Source organism: Anolis carolinensis, chromosome 2 (genome assembly GCF_035594765.1).
Source record: "Anolis carolinensis isolate JA03-04 chromosome 2, rAnoCar3.1.pri, whole genome shotgun sequence".
Taxonomy (NCBI): domain Eukaryota; kingdom Metazoa; phylum Chordata; class Lepidosauria; order Squamata; family Dactyloidae; genus Anolis; species Anolis carolinensis.
Genome location: NC_085842.1, coordinates 131,388,346 through 131,405,977, shown reverse-complemented (window position 1 = coordinate 131,405,977; position 17,632 = coordinate 131,388,346). Strand labels below are relative to the sequence as shown.

The window sequence follows — 17,632 nt, the reverse complement described above, 5'->3', positions numbered from 1 at the left end:
TGACGACTTCACCCCTTGGACTGGAATTCAACTTGGCGTATCTCTTCGCTCCCAAACTCGGCTTGGTATCGTTCTCATCTCTGTGGTTGTCTACTGTTGCTGACTGCTGGCTTTGTCCTCGACTCTGGCGCTGCTTCCTTATCCCGACTTCGGACCGGCTTGACTTCGTCACGACGCTACGCTCCTTTAACTCCCGGCTTGGCTTTCCACTCTGCAGCGGCTTGCCGCTATCTCTTCAGCGTTTTCCTGCTTTGCTCGCTTGTGCCGCTTTCAGCGAAGAGCTTTTGCCCGGTTTGGGTTTTTGCTTTAGGTTTGGGATCTTTACTGTAGTTCTGGGTTTTGGGGAAGTTTTGGGTCCTTGGGACTATTTACCTTTGTGTGTTTTGTCATTTTGAGCCTGTTTTGTGATTTTGAGCCGAGTTCAAGCATTTTAGTTTTAATCCGGATTTTATCTCTGGATAATCCGGATTATACGCCAGTTTGCACTTTTGGCGGTTTCTCAGTTTTGACTGCTTAATAACACTGAAAATTAAGTGTTTAAACCTTCTGGACAATTTTCTGAACCGCTTTTGAGTTGTTAATTAAATAAACTATATTTTGCTCTCAGTTGGCGTCTGACCTTTGACAGGAACTGAATCCAGGTGATGAGATTTTGTTTGTGACTATCTCATATTTGGGATAAGGGGTAAAGTTGCCTAAAATAACATTGCAATTTCTATTCTGTGTTCTGTTGGTTCCAGTCCAGCTTTTTCATGGCTATATTTATTGCAGTAACTAGAAGCACAAATATGCCTTATTTGTGGGGGGAGACGAGAGACAATCTTTAATTAAAACCATTATTTAAAAGGAAATTCCCAAATAGAGTTCCAAAAGAGGCCATACAACTGGGTTTACTTTAACATTTTATTCTGTGTAAAAAAGGCAAATTTAGTGAATTATTTTCATCTTGTACACAAAGTTATATCTTTAATGTTTTTCCCACATCCATGCTTGAAAATCTGCAGTCTGGTAAAAATGAAAGTAACATTAATTTTTTTCAAAAGCATTTTTCACTGAGTTATTTACATTTCATTAGAGGCTTTAAAATGCTCCCATTTGACCACACATTACCAGGAAAATAAAAGATTAAATTTATACAGATATTGATCTATATATCAAATACATACAGAAATGATGTAAAAACCCTAATCATTTTTTAAAAAAAACTTCTGCCCTGAAAGAGTTTTCCCAAGCAGAAGTTGATACTTTTTTTCTCTTTTTTTATAAATGGCAGAGGCCTTACTTAAATATGAAAATTAAAAAGAACAAATCAATTTAATCACAGTTTTAATCCCTTTCCAATAAAGGATTGTTTCCAAATATATTAGCACCAATAATACAAATATTGATGGGAAAAGGTGTTCACATCACATAAAAATGACAACAATAAAAACAAACAAACACTGAAACCCGTGTTAGTATCAATAGAACAAGAACTTGATAACTGCTCTTGCTTTCCTCAGATTCAGCAAGAAAATGCAAAACATGAATAACTGTCAGCTGTAAAAATTTTAGCTGTAGAAGGAAGGAGCACTTACATTGTAACTAACCTTGTCTGTGGTGCCTTTAAAAAAAATCACACCTTGTGCCTAATACTGAGCTTATTAGCTGGCCCTTAGCATCAGTACTGGCTTCAACCACCTGGCCAACTCCCTATCTTAACATCCTCCTGACCTGTGTAATTTGTTCACAGTAAAATAAAAAGAGACAGTTCTTAAAATTAAATGCATGCATACAAAAGCAACTGAACCAGTACTAAGAAAGCCCACCATCATCCAATCATCTGCTGTGTTAAAGAGGCCACAAAAAAGCATTGCTTAGTCTCAACACTGAACAAAAAGAACTGAGGCAACTAAATTAGAACAAGGGCTCATTTGAGAAAGCTTCATGGCATTTACATTAAAAGCCGCTTTATGAACAGAAGTGAGTTTCCATACTTCGAATTTCTGTCATACACACACCCTTATATCAGGATGTATTATCCTGCCCCAAAGCAGAAATGGAACAAAGCTATAAAGATTGGCAGTGCTGCAAATTTGACATAAATATGCAAACCTATCTTCAAAAACCTGAGGACTAACAATGTAACAAAAATTAAGATGATCATGCAGCAGCATGATTCCAAGTCTATTAGGTCTGGCAGGATATTTTGAGACTGGTTGAGGTTCATGTTCTGGATGAATGTGGCACAGATTAAGTGTGGCTATATATTTTCCAGGAGCTGCCATGTTCAACAGAGGTAGAAGGAGCGCTGCCACATTTGATCTTGACAAAGGCCCATGCCTTTTGACAGTCACATAGCTGGCAAAAATTTAGTTGATAAAGTTTTCTTGGCATAAAATGTGCAGTGAAGAGAAAAGCTGAACCTTATTCATTTCTGCCCATCAGGCAAATGTTGAAGATGCAACATTGTGTCAGGAAAAAGGGGGGCAACAACTTAAATGGTGTGCTGTAATGGTTCTAGCTCAAATTTGAATTTTATGATGAATAAAGTGCTATACTTAAGTCCAAGCTTTCATGCTGGCCTATTTTTCATGAAAGGGGACACTAGTAAAGCTCTTTCTCTTTTTCACATTGCAAAGAATTAGGTATGCAGATGGTCCCTACTGAAATCAGAAGAAATACTTGTGCAATTGCTAATCGAGTCCTTTGAAGATAAACTCTCAGTAACAAACAGAAGTAGCATGCGCCAGCTCTTGAGCACTACAGTCCTCACGCTGCCAATTCTGCATGGAGTTTATCATCTTTATTATGTGTAGACAAGGCTAACAGAATCTCACCTTAAGAAGGGAAGGATAATGAACTGCATGTTTTAATCCTAACTCTTTCTAAAATCACAGTTCGCCTTTTGGGTCATTCTACCCCTAAACATGGTGGGATTATGTAAGGGTCATCCTTGTTTTGGGAAGCACTGCCTTACAAGAAATACTGTTCTCAAGTAGAAATGTTACAGAAGAAAGAAGATAGGCAGTCCATTGGAAGAGATCTTAAGGCAGTGGTTCTCAACCTGTAGGTCACCAGGTGTTTTGGCCTACAACTCCTAGAAATCCCAGCCAGTTTACCAGCTGTTAGGATTTCTGGGAGTTGAAAGCCAAAACCTCTGGGGACCCACTGGTTGAGAACCACTGTCTTAAGATAAAATTGACTAGATTTTTTGAAAACATTGGTTGTAATTAGTGTACTGAATGTGCGCCTTCTGCACTCCTCCTTCAAGAGCAGTGCTCTTTGTGACATTATGAGCTGCTTTTCAAACTGAAAAGCTTTTTTAAAAAATAGTTGCAGTGCGGCATTTGTAGAAGGTAAAGGGCATTCTACCCAAGAGAAAAGGCTAGCCTAGCCAAGACCAGATCTCTCCTGATTCCTCTGAATCACAAACACAATCTTTTAAGAAACAAATGTAATAGTCACCTAAATTCACAAGTATTTGACACCTGATACTCAGTTTTAAAAATATGTATATATGAAGCAGTTGTCAAAAATGGCCCAGCTATATGAAAAAATGGCTAGAAACAGTCCATACATTCCTATACTATACAGAAAAAATGTACTTCCAGTAGTTACTACAAAATTTTACACCATTATCCCCTCTTGCATAGAATGTGGTAAACCTTTGCATATCACCAATGGTATATACCCAACAATAGAGCAAGATAATCAAGAAAAGAATCAAAATTGCTGGTTTTCAAACTTTCTATGCGCTTTTTAAAACCTTTATATGCCAAAAATTGTTTCTGGGGCTTTGTAAGTTGCTAGTCAGAATGCCTTAGTTTTAAAGAGTGTAGAGATTAATCTACAGGATTAATTTTTTCTAACTTTTACCTTAAAGAGTCAAGAATTTGAATGACACTGCTCTAAGGAGAACTTACTACGACCCAGAAGCAGTTACAGAACATAAGAAGTTAATTCCTGAGAGTTTAGTTAATGAACCTTACTGGTAAAAGCAAAACTCTTTTGACACACATCATCCTGTCACAATACTGCAGAGTGGAAATGTCAGCATGTTAAATTCTGTGAATGAAGCCCTCGGTTAACAGCCATAGAGAGTTAACTCTCTTGGAAAAATCCCAGGTCATTTAGTATCATTATCTCAGAAGTCACTACAAACTCTTGAAAATGTTTCGCATGGTAACAACACCAACAGCCAAATCACAGAAAATATAACGCTGAAAGCAGGGCCCAAGCCATCTGCAGGCAAGTTAGCTCAATTCATAACAAGATGAGAGGATCTCCAATGGGGTGAGAGAAGAATGCTGTGTCCCAAGCAGACGTCTGTCTTTCTCCTCTGTCGTTACCTCTTCAGTAGCAATATCTTCCACCAGGCAGAAAGTCAAATCTGCTAACATTTTAGTTTTCAAAAGGGCCATTTGAGTCTGTCTCCCTTTTCTTGAACAAGACAAAAAGTCCCAAAATCATGTCATTGGATAACTGCTTTAGTTGAATCTTTGCTGATCATTTGCATGGGTATCTCAAGAACATAGAAGTATGAACAAGTGTTTCCAGTCCATGAGCTGATGACTTTGAGAAGGATGGGAACAAAGCATAATTATCCAGAAACTGAAGCAGACTCCCATCAATTATGTTGCCACTTCCAGGAGATATTCTTCTCTATCCCTCAACTTATTTTGATATGTATTCACCACTCTAAAATTTGAGTCTTGTGATGTAATTCTGGAAAAGACAGGGTGCGATTAGTGTAGCTTTAAAATCCAGACTCTTCCAGCTTGTACCAGAAGGTTCACTTATTTGCAAGCAGTTCTTTTGTGTTTTCCACCATACTACCTCACCTTCTTCAAATGGTTTCCTGCAATCTTGCTATAATTAAGCTTTTAATTTTTTTTACCAAAAATTAGAATCTCATTTTTAAACAATGCACAATAAATCTGAACTTGAAAATATTACAAAAATTCTTTGAAAAGCTTCAAATACAACACAAAAGTGTTAACTTTAATAAATTGAAAAATCTTCTTTCCCCCATTAAAATAGTTTCCTCATCCTCCAAAAATCCATAATTGAAATCTTTTCTGCAGTTAGCAAAGTGCCCTTAAGTAGAAGCCATTGAACTGTTATCATCAGAATGGGAAGTTCGGTCAGACTCCTCCTTGTACCATCCTGCCCTGATTTGCACCTAGGGCTCTTGCTTGATGTAGTGGCTGGCTGACCCATTGCTTTCCTGATCAGATGCTCCTTGAAGGAAAGTGTACTCTTCTCCATCTAGCAACTCCTCCTTCAGCTGCAGTGAAGATACTAGACATGAAAAAGGAGGTTAAAAAAACCAACACCAGTGAATGTTTGAAGGTACATTTTATCTCACTTCAGGCACTGAAACTTTCAGCAATGCTCCAAAATTGGTTGTTACTTCTGTGAGTAAAAATATATGGACATTCCACATTTTAATAATGAGAAGCAAATATTTAGATTGTGTGCCTATAATGAAATGCACTAAACTAATGGAGTGAACTGGAAAATGAGACCATGAAAAGAAAAAGAAAAGGTAGCATGGAGATTTTATTTAAAAAAATTACCATGATTAATATTTTATAACTTTGTAAAAAAACTGATTTTACATAGGAGCATGATCCTATACATGTCTACACAAAAGTCATTTTTTATTTAAATTGGGTTAATGATCAAGTAAGGTGCATAAACTTGCCACTCCAATGTATTTTTTTCTTGTGTCCCTTCAAGTCATTTCTAACTTAAGGTGACTTAAGGTAGCACAGGGTTGTTTTCCAGAGATGTTTGTTTAGATCTTGTTTGCCATAGCCTCTCTGTTCCTGAGAGTGTGTGATTTACCCAAGGTCACTGAGTGAAATATACAGAAATACCTCAGTCAGCAAAGTAGAGATGTGCTTGGATAACACTTTCAACAGAAAGTTTAGTACAAGACACAGATACTACACAGAAAGAGTAGGTTCAGCAGTTCAATGTGTTTCATCACACTTTTTATTCAAAGCTAAAAACATTCACATGTGAAAAGAAACACCTAAGTAAACCTGAAGGTTTCTCCCTAAAATTCACCCAGTGATTTTCTTTTCTTTCACCACCCCCTACTTTCCTTACAATTTCCATTCTGGTAGCCAAATTTACAGATGTTTCTTTAACATGCTAGGGGGGAGGGGTGTCTCCTTCACATACTTTCATGATTCTGGAGGCCAGGGACTGTTGTAAGCAGGCACACACTGACAGTAAGACTGTCTAGATTAGAATCCCGTTCTTTCCTGGCTCTAGATTTTATTGCACACATGCTTCCACAATCTGAAATGCAAGTCTGTCACTCAGTCCCCCTTCACCATCCTCAGTCCCCTGTCAATCCTACTAAAAATTCTTCCAACTAGTGAAAAGAAAAGGAAGAAAATTGGGGCTGGGTAACCATTAAAAATGTGAAAAGGAGCTTCTTTTTCAGTAACTTTGTTAACTGAGGTATGCTGATATTTTCTCTCTGGGGTGCAATAAAAGACTTTCCGTTCTCTCATAAGGTAAAGTTAAAGGTTTTTCCCTGACAGTAAGTGTAGTCGTGTCCAACTTTGGGAGTTGGTGCTCATCTCCATTTCTCAGCTGAAGAGCCGGCGTTGTCCATAGACACCTCCAAGGTCATGTGGCTGGCATGACTGCATGGAACATCGTTACCTTCCCGCTGGAGGTAACCAATTGATCTACTCACATGTGCATGTTTTAGAACTGCTTGGTTGGCAGAAGCTGGGTTAACAGCAGGAGCTCACTCCACTCCCCGGATTCGAACCACCGACCTTTCAGTCAGCAAGTTCAGCAGCTCAGCGGTTTAATCCGATGCACCACTGGGGGCTCCGTTCTCTCATAAGCCTATTTTATCTCCCATTCTGTCACCAATTTCAACATAATATAACATCTTCCACAGGGCTACATAAAAATCTACTAGCTATAAATGAAGTTCCCCCTCATGTAGGCACAAAGTATATCATTCCAAGATAGGACAAATGAAGTCTTATGGTTTGTTAGCACAGGAACACCTCTTCTACCCTGAACATAATGGCCCAGATCCACAGTCTGCACGTGGAATATATATATCACTAAACTGGTGCACCCATAGGCACAATTAAACATAAGTGTAGTTCTAGTCCCATCCCCCCCTCTCCCTTTTACACTGAAGAGGATCTAGTACAGGAAAAGGATGGTTATAGAGAACACTGGTTCTACCCGAATCACCCTTGACAGATTAGAGTACAGTAGAGTCTCACTTATCCAAGCTTCTGGATTATCTAAGCCATTTTGTAGTCAATGTTTTCAATATATCATGATATTTTGGTGCTATATTCATAAATACAGTAATTACAACATAAATTTGCAAATCATAACCTAATTTGATGTTTAATAGGCTTTTCCTTAATCCCTCCTTATTATCCAAGATATTTGCTTCTCCAAGCTTCTGCCGGCCCGTTTAGCTTGGATAAGTGAGACTCTACTGTATATGTATTTCATATTGAGATAAAAAGTTTGAATGTTGGGTAGGGTGGCACCATTCCATTATTGATACAGACCTAAACCTAGGGCTTTCTTCATAAGGGATAAGAATAATCTGGCCCCTCAAATGTTTCTGAACTTCAGTCCTAGCAACTGCGCTGGTGGTGTTGGACTGTACAGCATGTGGAGGGTTGCATGACTCGCACCTCTGCAGTACTCCTCGGGATAGCAAAGGAGGTAGCACTGGGAATAAATACTGGAGAAATTGTCTCTTTCTCCTATTACCAACAGAATTCCACTGAGCTTTCCCTAATATGCTACATTGCTAAGAGCAGAAGTAATATCAAATAGAGATACTTAAAAAAAACCCCTTTCACCGCATATTTTCCAAAAAGCAATTCACATTTTTCTTTGCTGTACATTGATTTTAGATTAGCTGAGAGAACCCCCATACTTAGGCCAAGTAATAATCCATTCAAGGACAAAGTCAATGTGTTTTCTATCATTGCCTTACAGCAGCTGTTTTCAAAGTGTGCTCTGCAAAGGCCCTGGGGCTCTACAGTTCCCACCCCTCCAGGCTTTCTCTCCTCTTTCCTGCTTCTTCCCCTCCCCTGCCTCCAAAAGCTCTTTTCTTTGCCCCCAAAAGCCTTTCCGTCACCCTCATCACCGCCCAGAACCTTTCCATGTCATCTTGCTTGCTTCTAAAACCCAATTTTCCTCCCACCGCTCAGGTGGTGCTTTGATTGTGCTTTTCCTGCATGGCAGAAGGGAGCTGAATTGAATGGCCCCCTGGAGTTTCTGCTGCTGTTGTTATATTGCTATTATTACTACTACCACTACTACAAAGGCTGGGTGACCATCTGTTGGGGGTGCTTTGCTTGTTCTTTTCCTGCATGGCAGAAGGGGATTTGACTGGATGGCTCCTGGGGCTGCCGCTATTGTTATAATATATATAATATATAAACATTTCTTGGAGCTCCACAATAAACTTTTGCTTCAAAAAGGACTCTGCGGCCTAAAAAAATTGAGAACTCCTGCTTTACAGAGATGGAACCCCTTTTCTGTGTTAAAATGCTCATCTTTACTTTTTCTAGAGGCATGGCAAAATGTTTATTTCTGCCCTAACGGTTGAACTTAATGGAGAATGATGTTTCTGCATTATTTCATGACACCAAGAGAAACCATTCAGTAAATAAAAACGTAATCAGTATGTATACAAACATTACCTTGTGCTTTCAGAAAGGTACATAAAAACTCTTAAGAGTCACTGAAATTTGGCATCAGTAAATTTACATTCCAAAATGCCTATTCTGAGAACGGTGGTTCATATTTCTAAACACTGGACCAAAACATTCATCCTATTTGGCAGAGTGTGAGCTTCTCCCCTATCCCTATAGGAATGTAGGGATGGACGCCAGGGCCGTAGCCAGAAAAAAAATTCGGGGGGGGGGGGTTTGAAAATTTCAGGGGGGGGGGTTAACCCCTAGCACGCACCCCTCCCCGCTACAAACCTGTCAATATCTGTTTGAGATAGTGCCTGGAGGGGCTCTTAATGTTTTGTGTCTCATAGACTTAGCATGGGGATTTGGTTAACCAGTTAAAATTCATGAGTAAACCAGGTTTTTTTTATAACCTGAAAATTTTCAGGGGGGGTTTGAACCCCTAAAACCGCCCCCTCGCTACAGGCCTGATGGACGCTTCCCCCCCCCCCCCCGCCTTCACTTCCATCATAGGCATACAAAAGCAGAGGAGGGCTCCCAAGCACACCTCCATTCCCCTGATCAACTGTGTAGGTAGACCTGGCCATTTGCCTTCAAGAAAGTGTGTGTGTGTGGGGGGGGGGGGGGGGGGGAGGGGGGCGCTAAAGTTAAGGTTGCACCTTCTTCCCCAGTGTACTCAAGTGTTGTCAGAATATGCCCACATATTCCCTTTCAGGCCATCAGTGACTAGGAAGAGACACTGCTGCTGCTCCTAAGCTTCTACTGTATAACCAATGTCGGAGCTGTAAGGTGGTATCCAATACCTCCTTCCACAATGTCCTCAATCTACATAAACCATTACAGCTAGAGATTAGGCCAACATACAAAACCTAAAAGAATATAGCCACTAATGGTTACAGAAGCAAACTATCAAAATATGGCCTGTAATGGAAAATGTGTTATATCTGGTATAGCTAACACAAACCTAGTTCAGTCAGTTTTTTAAAAATTAATTGCTCTGCTCTTTAAAAATGTGATATAACGCATGGCCATTGGCAGCTGCTTGAAAAGAAAATGTTGATATTAAGGGAGCAGAGCAGCAAAACGTAATATTGATGAAGTTTAATAAGAAGCACAAATAGTTACAAAGGAGTCTGTTTTAATACAGTCTCAAATGACTGGTGATGAATAAAAATATCCTACAGTATGGTTGGGAAGAAGGGGACATAGGAATGGTTTATACTGTAATTGTTGTATCCTTCTATGCTTGTATTACTTTGGATGACAAGATGGCAAGTTCAGCTGATCTTCGCTTTGTTCCAGTATTGCAGCTTCCATTATTAATGTCTGTGTCAACGTCTTTTAAAAACACAGAAGAGTCTGCTTTAACATCTCAAAAGTACTTTCAGTTGCTACTTGGAACCTTACTAAAACATACAGGCCACTTGACTTCGGTCTTAGCATGGTTCTATATCATCTTCCTTGCGATACACATTGTTCTGCTAAATAAAATTTTAGAAAAAGTTTAAGCATTAAAAAGTGACATGCTACATTATACGCATTCTACAAAACACAAACCTAATGCTTACTCAGTGTTATTTTAAACTCTAAAACACATATATCTACTGCATTTGTCAAAAACAGTACTGAAATACAGCATCCTACTAACTGAATAGATATATATGTCTATTCTACAATAGGTTTTACAGTCACAAATCACCTATGTGGTGAGAAAAATCAAATAGAGGTTAATCAAGCTGAACAGCCCAGGCTTTTCTTTAGAAAAGACCCAGCAGGAAACAACAATGCAAGCCTCATATTCTAACTGCCCCAAATTTTACTCCAAATCTGAGGTTGGTGGCAACTGGATATCAGGGCTACAATGGCTGCCGATAAACTGCCGGGCCCAATTCAAGGTGCAGGTTTTGACCTATAAAGCCCTATATGACTCGGGCCCTACCTATCTCTGTGATCACATCTCCTCCTATGAGCCAGTGCAGACTTTGAGATCATCCGGGGAGGCTCTTCTCGTGCTCCCACCACCGTCTCAAGTGCGGCTGGTGGGGACAAGGGAACGCGCCTTCTTGGCAGTGCCCCCCTGGCTCTGGAATGCATTGCCAAAAGAGATCAGGCAATCCCCTACATTATCTAATTTTTGTAAGAAACTGAAGACCTGGTGGTGTCGGCAGGTTTTTGAGTAATTACATTGGAATACCGCCGATTTCTGGGCCTGAATATATTGCACAAGATTTCTCTAGCCTAAAATGATACATTTTAATATATTGGGTTTATGGTTCCCGTCCCCTTGATCAGGTCATGTAAGTGTTATTTATTGCTATAATTGTATTATTTTACTTTGCTTAATAATGTGTTATTATGTTGCTATGTAATGTTTGTGTTGTTTTTATTACTGGAAACCGCCCTGAGTCCCATCCGGAAGATAGGGCGGTATATAAATAAAGTTTTTTAAAATAATAATAATAATAATAATAATAATAATAATAATAATAATAATAATTAAAATTATCATATGGTAAACATGCCACATAATAACGAACTCACCAACTGCACACTGCAATCGAAAGTATTTGGGCATGACAACTGAGTTGTGGGCCAGGACTTCAATCTTTGTAGCACTATATGCCTTTTTGATAATTAATATCCCACTTTGCTGATGTACAGAAGAATTCCTGAAGGCAGATTTTCCAAAGAAAAATGTATCCTGCTATCTGTCTTAATCAGAGCCATTTTAACTACTACTATAACTTGGTATAGTACAAAGTAAAGGTCCAATCTGTCAAATCTCAAATTTGCCAAATTATTTCAAAACTATTAAAGTTACATACAGCTCAGGAAACAAGATATGTGCTTTAAAACTTCCATGCAGTGGCAGATGTGACTGCTTGGAATTATCATCCATGAGAATTAAGTCCCTTTGCTCATGGTAACAATATTATTCTCATTTAAACCTTATTCCAAAGAAACTGTCAATACATTTCAGTTAAGCTTATTTTACTAAGAGGATCCCCCCTCCACTTCTGTCATTAGGCTTATTACATTCACATTCAGAGCAAAAACAACAGTGCAACTTGTGCACAGGTTTTCTGAGTACACAGAATCTGGTCACCCCTTAGGATGGTTTAGGAGCTAGGCTGTAATTCAGGCACCAAGTAATTTCAAAATAATGCCAAACCATGGTATTTATGTTGGCTCTGCATCTTTGACATCTGTATATTGAGAGTTAACATGTGTGTTCTGAAGACATGGTAAGGCAGCCTAGATCAGTCCCCTGGTAGGATACTACGTAGTTGGGAAGCTATGTGCCAGGTTGAGCATCTAAGAAAAAGGACTGAATATTATTAATACAAATGTGATAAACAAATGGATCTGGTAAGCACAGTGGTGTGAAACAACCAAGACTATCTGATAGAAATCAAGAGTGCAAACTTTGATTTCCTTCTGGTAGTATGTGTCAGTCTTAATATTAGGGAAATGTTTTTTGTTGTCTGTAAAATATTTAGATTTTTAATCAAGTTAAAATTTGCAAAATTAAAGCTTTCCTGTGCCTTTCTAAAGGAGGACTTTCGTTACTCAAAGAAAGCATTGTGAGTATTAATCCTGAGGAATCTACTTGTCTTCTTATGTTGTTTCTGGAATACATATGGCATACATTAAAATATACAGTTAAAATACCAGGTGGCACTTGCAAACTGCATCTGTTTTAAGCTTGGCTACTAAATCTATTATCAACAACAAATATTGAAATTGGCTCTTAGATTTTGATCAAAATAGTGACACTAGTCTGCATAAATACTTTGAACCACTTTGAATTCCTCTAAGGGGTGGTTGACAGGAGTTAAAGACCATTCATTTCATCTGTGTAAAATAAGTATGTACTTTCTGGCCTTTTAACATGATTCAGTGCCATAAACATAGTTCTTCAGAATGACCAGAGAAAAGTTTATTCCAAAATAAAAAGAAGACATCTGGCTTCTAAATATACAGTATAATATAAAGAATTCTATTTAAACCTGGTACCTTTCTGGTCTCTGGTACATTGAAACATTTTCAGAAAAGAAAAAGGAAGTAGGTGCATTACGTTCAAGTTCTCACAAATCCAGTGAGACAATACAGTAATTTCACCTATGACTAAAAATCCAGGGAAAGGTGTGGCCACTATACTCCCACAGTAAAGCACCCTCATTAAAAAAAATAAACACTGAGAATTAGGTTGGAGTAGAGATGTCATATGTTTTCAAAGAAACCATTATCTCTAGAAAAGTTGCCTTGAAGGCTCCACATCTTCAGTGCTGAAATGAAAAACGTTTTACCATTCTTAACATTTGAAATACAAACAAAAATTAACAATTCCAGGAAAAATGTAAGATTTTACAGTAGCAAAGTGAATAATCACTGAATAATGCACTGTAGAGATGTTGGATGGCAGAAAGATGGGGATGTGCAATGAGCTGGATTTAGCATCCTGACTACATTGAACAGTGTTGTAGGCCTTCGGTATGGTTTCTGGGAAAAATAGCTGATCTCACTTTATGATGTGGAACTGCAGGCAGGGATTGAATGCTCTCTCTTACCAGCAACTATAGTATGCATATGCTCCAATAGTTGTAAGTACCCAAGAAAGAATAGTTGGGGTGGGAATAATAAACAGATTCTTCCTTGGTATTGGTTTCCATGATGTTTCCTGCCTTTGTCAGCCTGTTCACCTGGCAGAAGTAGCTTTGAAGAACTCACACTTTTTATTGGCTACCGACCACCACTAGCCATTTGTTGTGTGGTCTTTTTAGCTGTGTATCTGGATAGCTATTTAGGGTCTGATACATGTCATGCAGCCAGTGCAGTGACTTTCCTCTGCTGGGTAATACTGATGTTATCACTGATATGTTCCGCAGCCCTAACAAGGTATAATCATGTCTACAGATGCCAAAAGACCTCTTAAGAACAGAACAGAACCTGAACTACGTTATATCCAGAAAAAACTAATATTCTAGACATAATTTTGCAACAGTTGGAATTCACAAGGAAGGGAAATCTAGGAATATTTTCTACGTTTCGAGTCTCATCAGTTTACACATTTTTCAGAGGGCAATGGCCATTGTCCAAGGACAGTGAAAACATCTTAGAAAGGAAAAAAAGTTGCTAGTCTCTTTATCTGGTAATATTCTTTCTACAGAAAGCAATCCACTAAATAGTTATGAGTGGGGAAGTTTTTCATACACTAATAGGGTTCTATCTGTGTCTTTCAACGTATGTGTTTTAATGGTATTTTTAAATTTATTCTTTTAATAGATGCACATACTAAACATTTGAAAAATCTGTTAAATATGAAATGGTTATAATGTGAATTTGTTGGTCCGTGTTCAATTGTCTAATAGTCTTTGTTGCTTGTGTAAATGTAAATAGAGTTTTATGTTTTGGTTTATGTTATTTTGTATTTTTATATGGCATTGAATGTTTGCCTCTCTAAATGTTGTAAGCCGCCCTGAGTCCCCTGGGGAGATAGGGTGGGATAGAAATAAAGTCTTGTTCATTCATTCTAATATAAACAAAACAAAATGCAGGGATTTCTGCTGATAGTTGTATTAATTTAAAGAGGCATTGTTGTTGATGCCTTCATGTTGTTTTAACCAATGGTTACCCTAAGGCTGAGAGAACGTGGCATACCTAAGGTCAACCAAGGGTTTCCATGGCTGAAGAGGGAGCCAAAGTCTGGTACTCAAACTATTACACCATGCTGGCTCTTAATTTAATTTCATTCAATTAAATGGGAATAAGTACATGTACAAATGTAAATACTTTTATAGTACAGTGTAACTTCCAATTATTTAATCTGGCAGGAGATATTTATATTGAACTTTTACAGGTTATATCAATATTAAAATATATATAATTAAATTGCTTTTACAGCTTTGATATTTTTCTCCTGTTCAGTTTGTGAGTATGGCTATAAGAGATAAACACAAATTTAAATTACAAGTTATTGTGTGGAATAGATTTCTTATCCATTTTCAGATTTTAACATTTTATTAAAAATGTGGATGAATATACACTAAGCTTCAATATTTTAAAAATTCTTTAACAAGCACTTTGCTGCTAGTAAGGAGGACTACAATAATTAATCTATTTGGATATAATTACAAAAAAGCTAATAGTAAATTAAAATTAATGAAAATCTTTTCACGTTTCTTTTGTTTTCAAAGGACTTTGCTACGTTCTGAAGCAGCAAAAAATAGGGTCTGAACACTTATGATTAATTCAATGAGATGGGCTCATGGGCTGATGTGAGGTTCAGAGGAAATGAATGTTCTATCTTTTTAAAAAAATGAAAAGTGAGGGCGGCAGTGAATTGGCATGTTTCATGCCTCACCATGCTTGTTCCTCTTTCAGTTTTGCCCTCCATCATATTATTTTTTTCCCATGACCAATTACCTGTTTTGAGGCTGGGACTGAACTCTCTGCTAGTCCTGGGAGGCTGGCAGGCCTCCGGGGCTGGCTGTGCTGGAAGGGTTCGATACTGAGGAGGAGTCAACTCTTCATCACCAGAGAAGCTCCTCCGTACCGCACCTGTCATGGGGACGCTGGACAAACTGACAGGCTTCTTCCCAACTGGTATCTTCCTCTCTAAATATCAAGTCAAACTGAAGTGAAACACTTAGATCAAAGTGCATTAAGGAACTCAAAACTCACTGAAAAAGGCTTCTGCTTCGTGCTCCTCTGACTCATGGACAATTTTGTGCGCGCCCAGAACTTCACTAATGTCACTGATGACTCTATCACAGGACTCTGTGAAACATCCTTCTACTACAACATGTTTTGAGTAAACACCTTAATTTACAACTCCTCATACAAATTATTAATTCATTTCTAGATATGATTAGCTATCACAATTAAGATGATTTACTAAACAGAAACTTTTGCGTGCCTACCCTCCAATCTAACTCAGAAGGCAGAACTGATAGTCATTGATTTGGGAAGCCAACATTTTCTAGACCAAAAAGAGTATGCAGCTTTAACATAGGATAATAGTAATAAAAAAGAGAAACCTTATGTGCATGCCTTCACTGACATGTTATCTGTAGAAAATGGCTTGGGGAATAGTAGTGATCAATAATGCCATCCATAACTCAATAAGTCAGGAGGTAGGGAAACATCCAGAGATTGATGGAGAACTGAATTGAGAAATACACTTAATTGTGGAGTATATTTCTTGCTTGTACATAAAGGTCTCACACAAACAGAAACTTCTGTTCAGATCAATTACTTTCTACACAAGAAAAGTATCAACTGCAAGTACTATGGGTACTCCCGCATTCAACAAAGTATGATGAGAAATGTCGGACGAGAGCTTTAGTCTGAGCAGGACAGACTCAACCTGCAAAATGTCTTCTCATAATTTATGTGATAGGTCAGTTCTGTCTTCTGAGCAGTTGAACAGGATATGGCAAAAAACAAAATATCTGCCTTCCAGCTCATAAAAGCTGGAATTTGCTAAAAGTGATGGCTCTTGCCTAATAATAGCATTTCAACACAGAATGTTCTCACTGTCTACTTGATGGATTTATTTTTAAAAAATCTTGTTAATTCTTGTGAATACATCATTGTCATCTTCGACAGCTAGTCATTTTTAGTTTTGGGTCAGATTCACATATGATATTATTCACATTATACAATGCTCTGCACTTGATACAACTGTTCCAAACACAGCATCAGAACATTTCAGTGTATGCTGAAAATGCGAACTCAACAAAAGTACGTACACATCAAGTACGATTTATGCTGTAATTTCTTGATATAGTACACTCAAGCACCAAACTTTTTAGAAATCTTGAACAGATCACTCTTCATCTAAGTAGGTTTATTACAGATATAAATCAATCAACCTTCTGTCAAAGCAACATTAGAGAGCTTGGTTATTAGAATTATCCATTGTTTCTGATGAACTAGGGTGCAAGAGAATATAATCAGACATAATCCAGTTTGTGTATTATGAAGATATGAGCAGTGAGAAAGGTAGGTTGCTTACCTATAACTGATATTCCTCAAGTACCCATCTATGGATGTACACATACAGCTCGACAAAGCATCCTTTGAAATCTTTTAGGTATCTGAGATTTGGTAGTCACCCTGGTCTCTTACTTTTGAGCATTCCTAATGCACCACCTCCTCATTTTACTACCAGTTGATACAGTTGTAGCAAAGAGCATACAACAAAAGGGTCGCTCAGGAAGAACAGACAAGTTGAGTGAATACACAAATTACTCCTCAAACCACCTCATTTACAGGGAAGTAACCTGCCCTTTTTTTAGTCTCTGTGCTTCACACATACAAGTGATGAGTGTTCTCGGTTGGTGTCTAAGTCTTTGGTACAAATTGATCTCCTAGCATAAAAAGCAGAAGTGCTTGGTTTCCAAATAGTTTTTTTCCCCATTGGTAGGATGCCACAAGCTTTCCTAATTCCAAAATCCAAGCATTTCTTGCCAAAGAAATAGCCATTAATGTGCATGGGAATTAATTTTACAGGTTATGCCCATATATACAAAACATCTTAGAAGCCTATGAAAAGCTACAAAAACTAGCATATGGCATCTTTTTACAAAGTTGAAATTAAAAACAATATTATGCCAGCAGCTGAAAAAGAACCAAGGCAGATGAACCTCATTTCTCTTCTAACCTCATTTGTGATGCCACTGGTTTTCAAATTATTCTGAAGTTGTGGAGTATAAAATGATAAAGGTGAGGTCAGCCATCCATAACTGGAACTGTATCTGATCACTCAGAGAATATAATATATTCCTTCAGATTACAAGTTACACATTGTCTGCACTCTTATTGTAGGCAATACCCTTGTTACAGGAGTTCCTGGCAAACTTTGTCCCTTTGGTTATCCAGTATTTAATTTCTAGAATGAAGCATACTAGGTATTGATTCACATGGAAGTC

The 17,632-nt window shown here is 38.1% G+C and overlaps 1 protein-coding gene across 11 annotated transcripts in view; it reads right to left on the bottom strand.

Moving 5' to 3' along the window:
• Positions 1 to 889: 889 nt before the first annotated feature.
• mbtd1 (mbt domain containing 1) overlaps positions 890 to 17,632 on the bottom strand; it is a 76,168-nt gene continuing 59,425 nt past the window's right edge. For 5 of the 11 annotated variants that reach the window (XM_062970546.1, XM_008104551.3, XM_062970544.1 and 2 more), the window contains 2 exons: positions 15,123 to 15,314; positions 890 to 5,283 (listed from right to left, as the gene is read on the bottom strand). In XM_062970546.1, coding sequence (XP_062826616.1) covers positions 5,165 to 5,283; positions 15,123 to 15,314 — 311 coding nt within the window. In that variant the 3' untranslated portion in view covers positions 890 to 5,164. Of the gene's footprint in view, positions 10,178 to 15,122; positions 15,315 to 17,632 lie in introns of all 11 variants that reach the window. The other 6 variants (XM_008104554.3, XM_008104555.3, XM_008104553.3 and 3 more) reach the window with 5 other exon arrangements.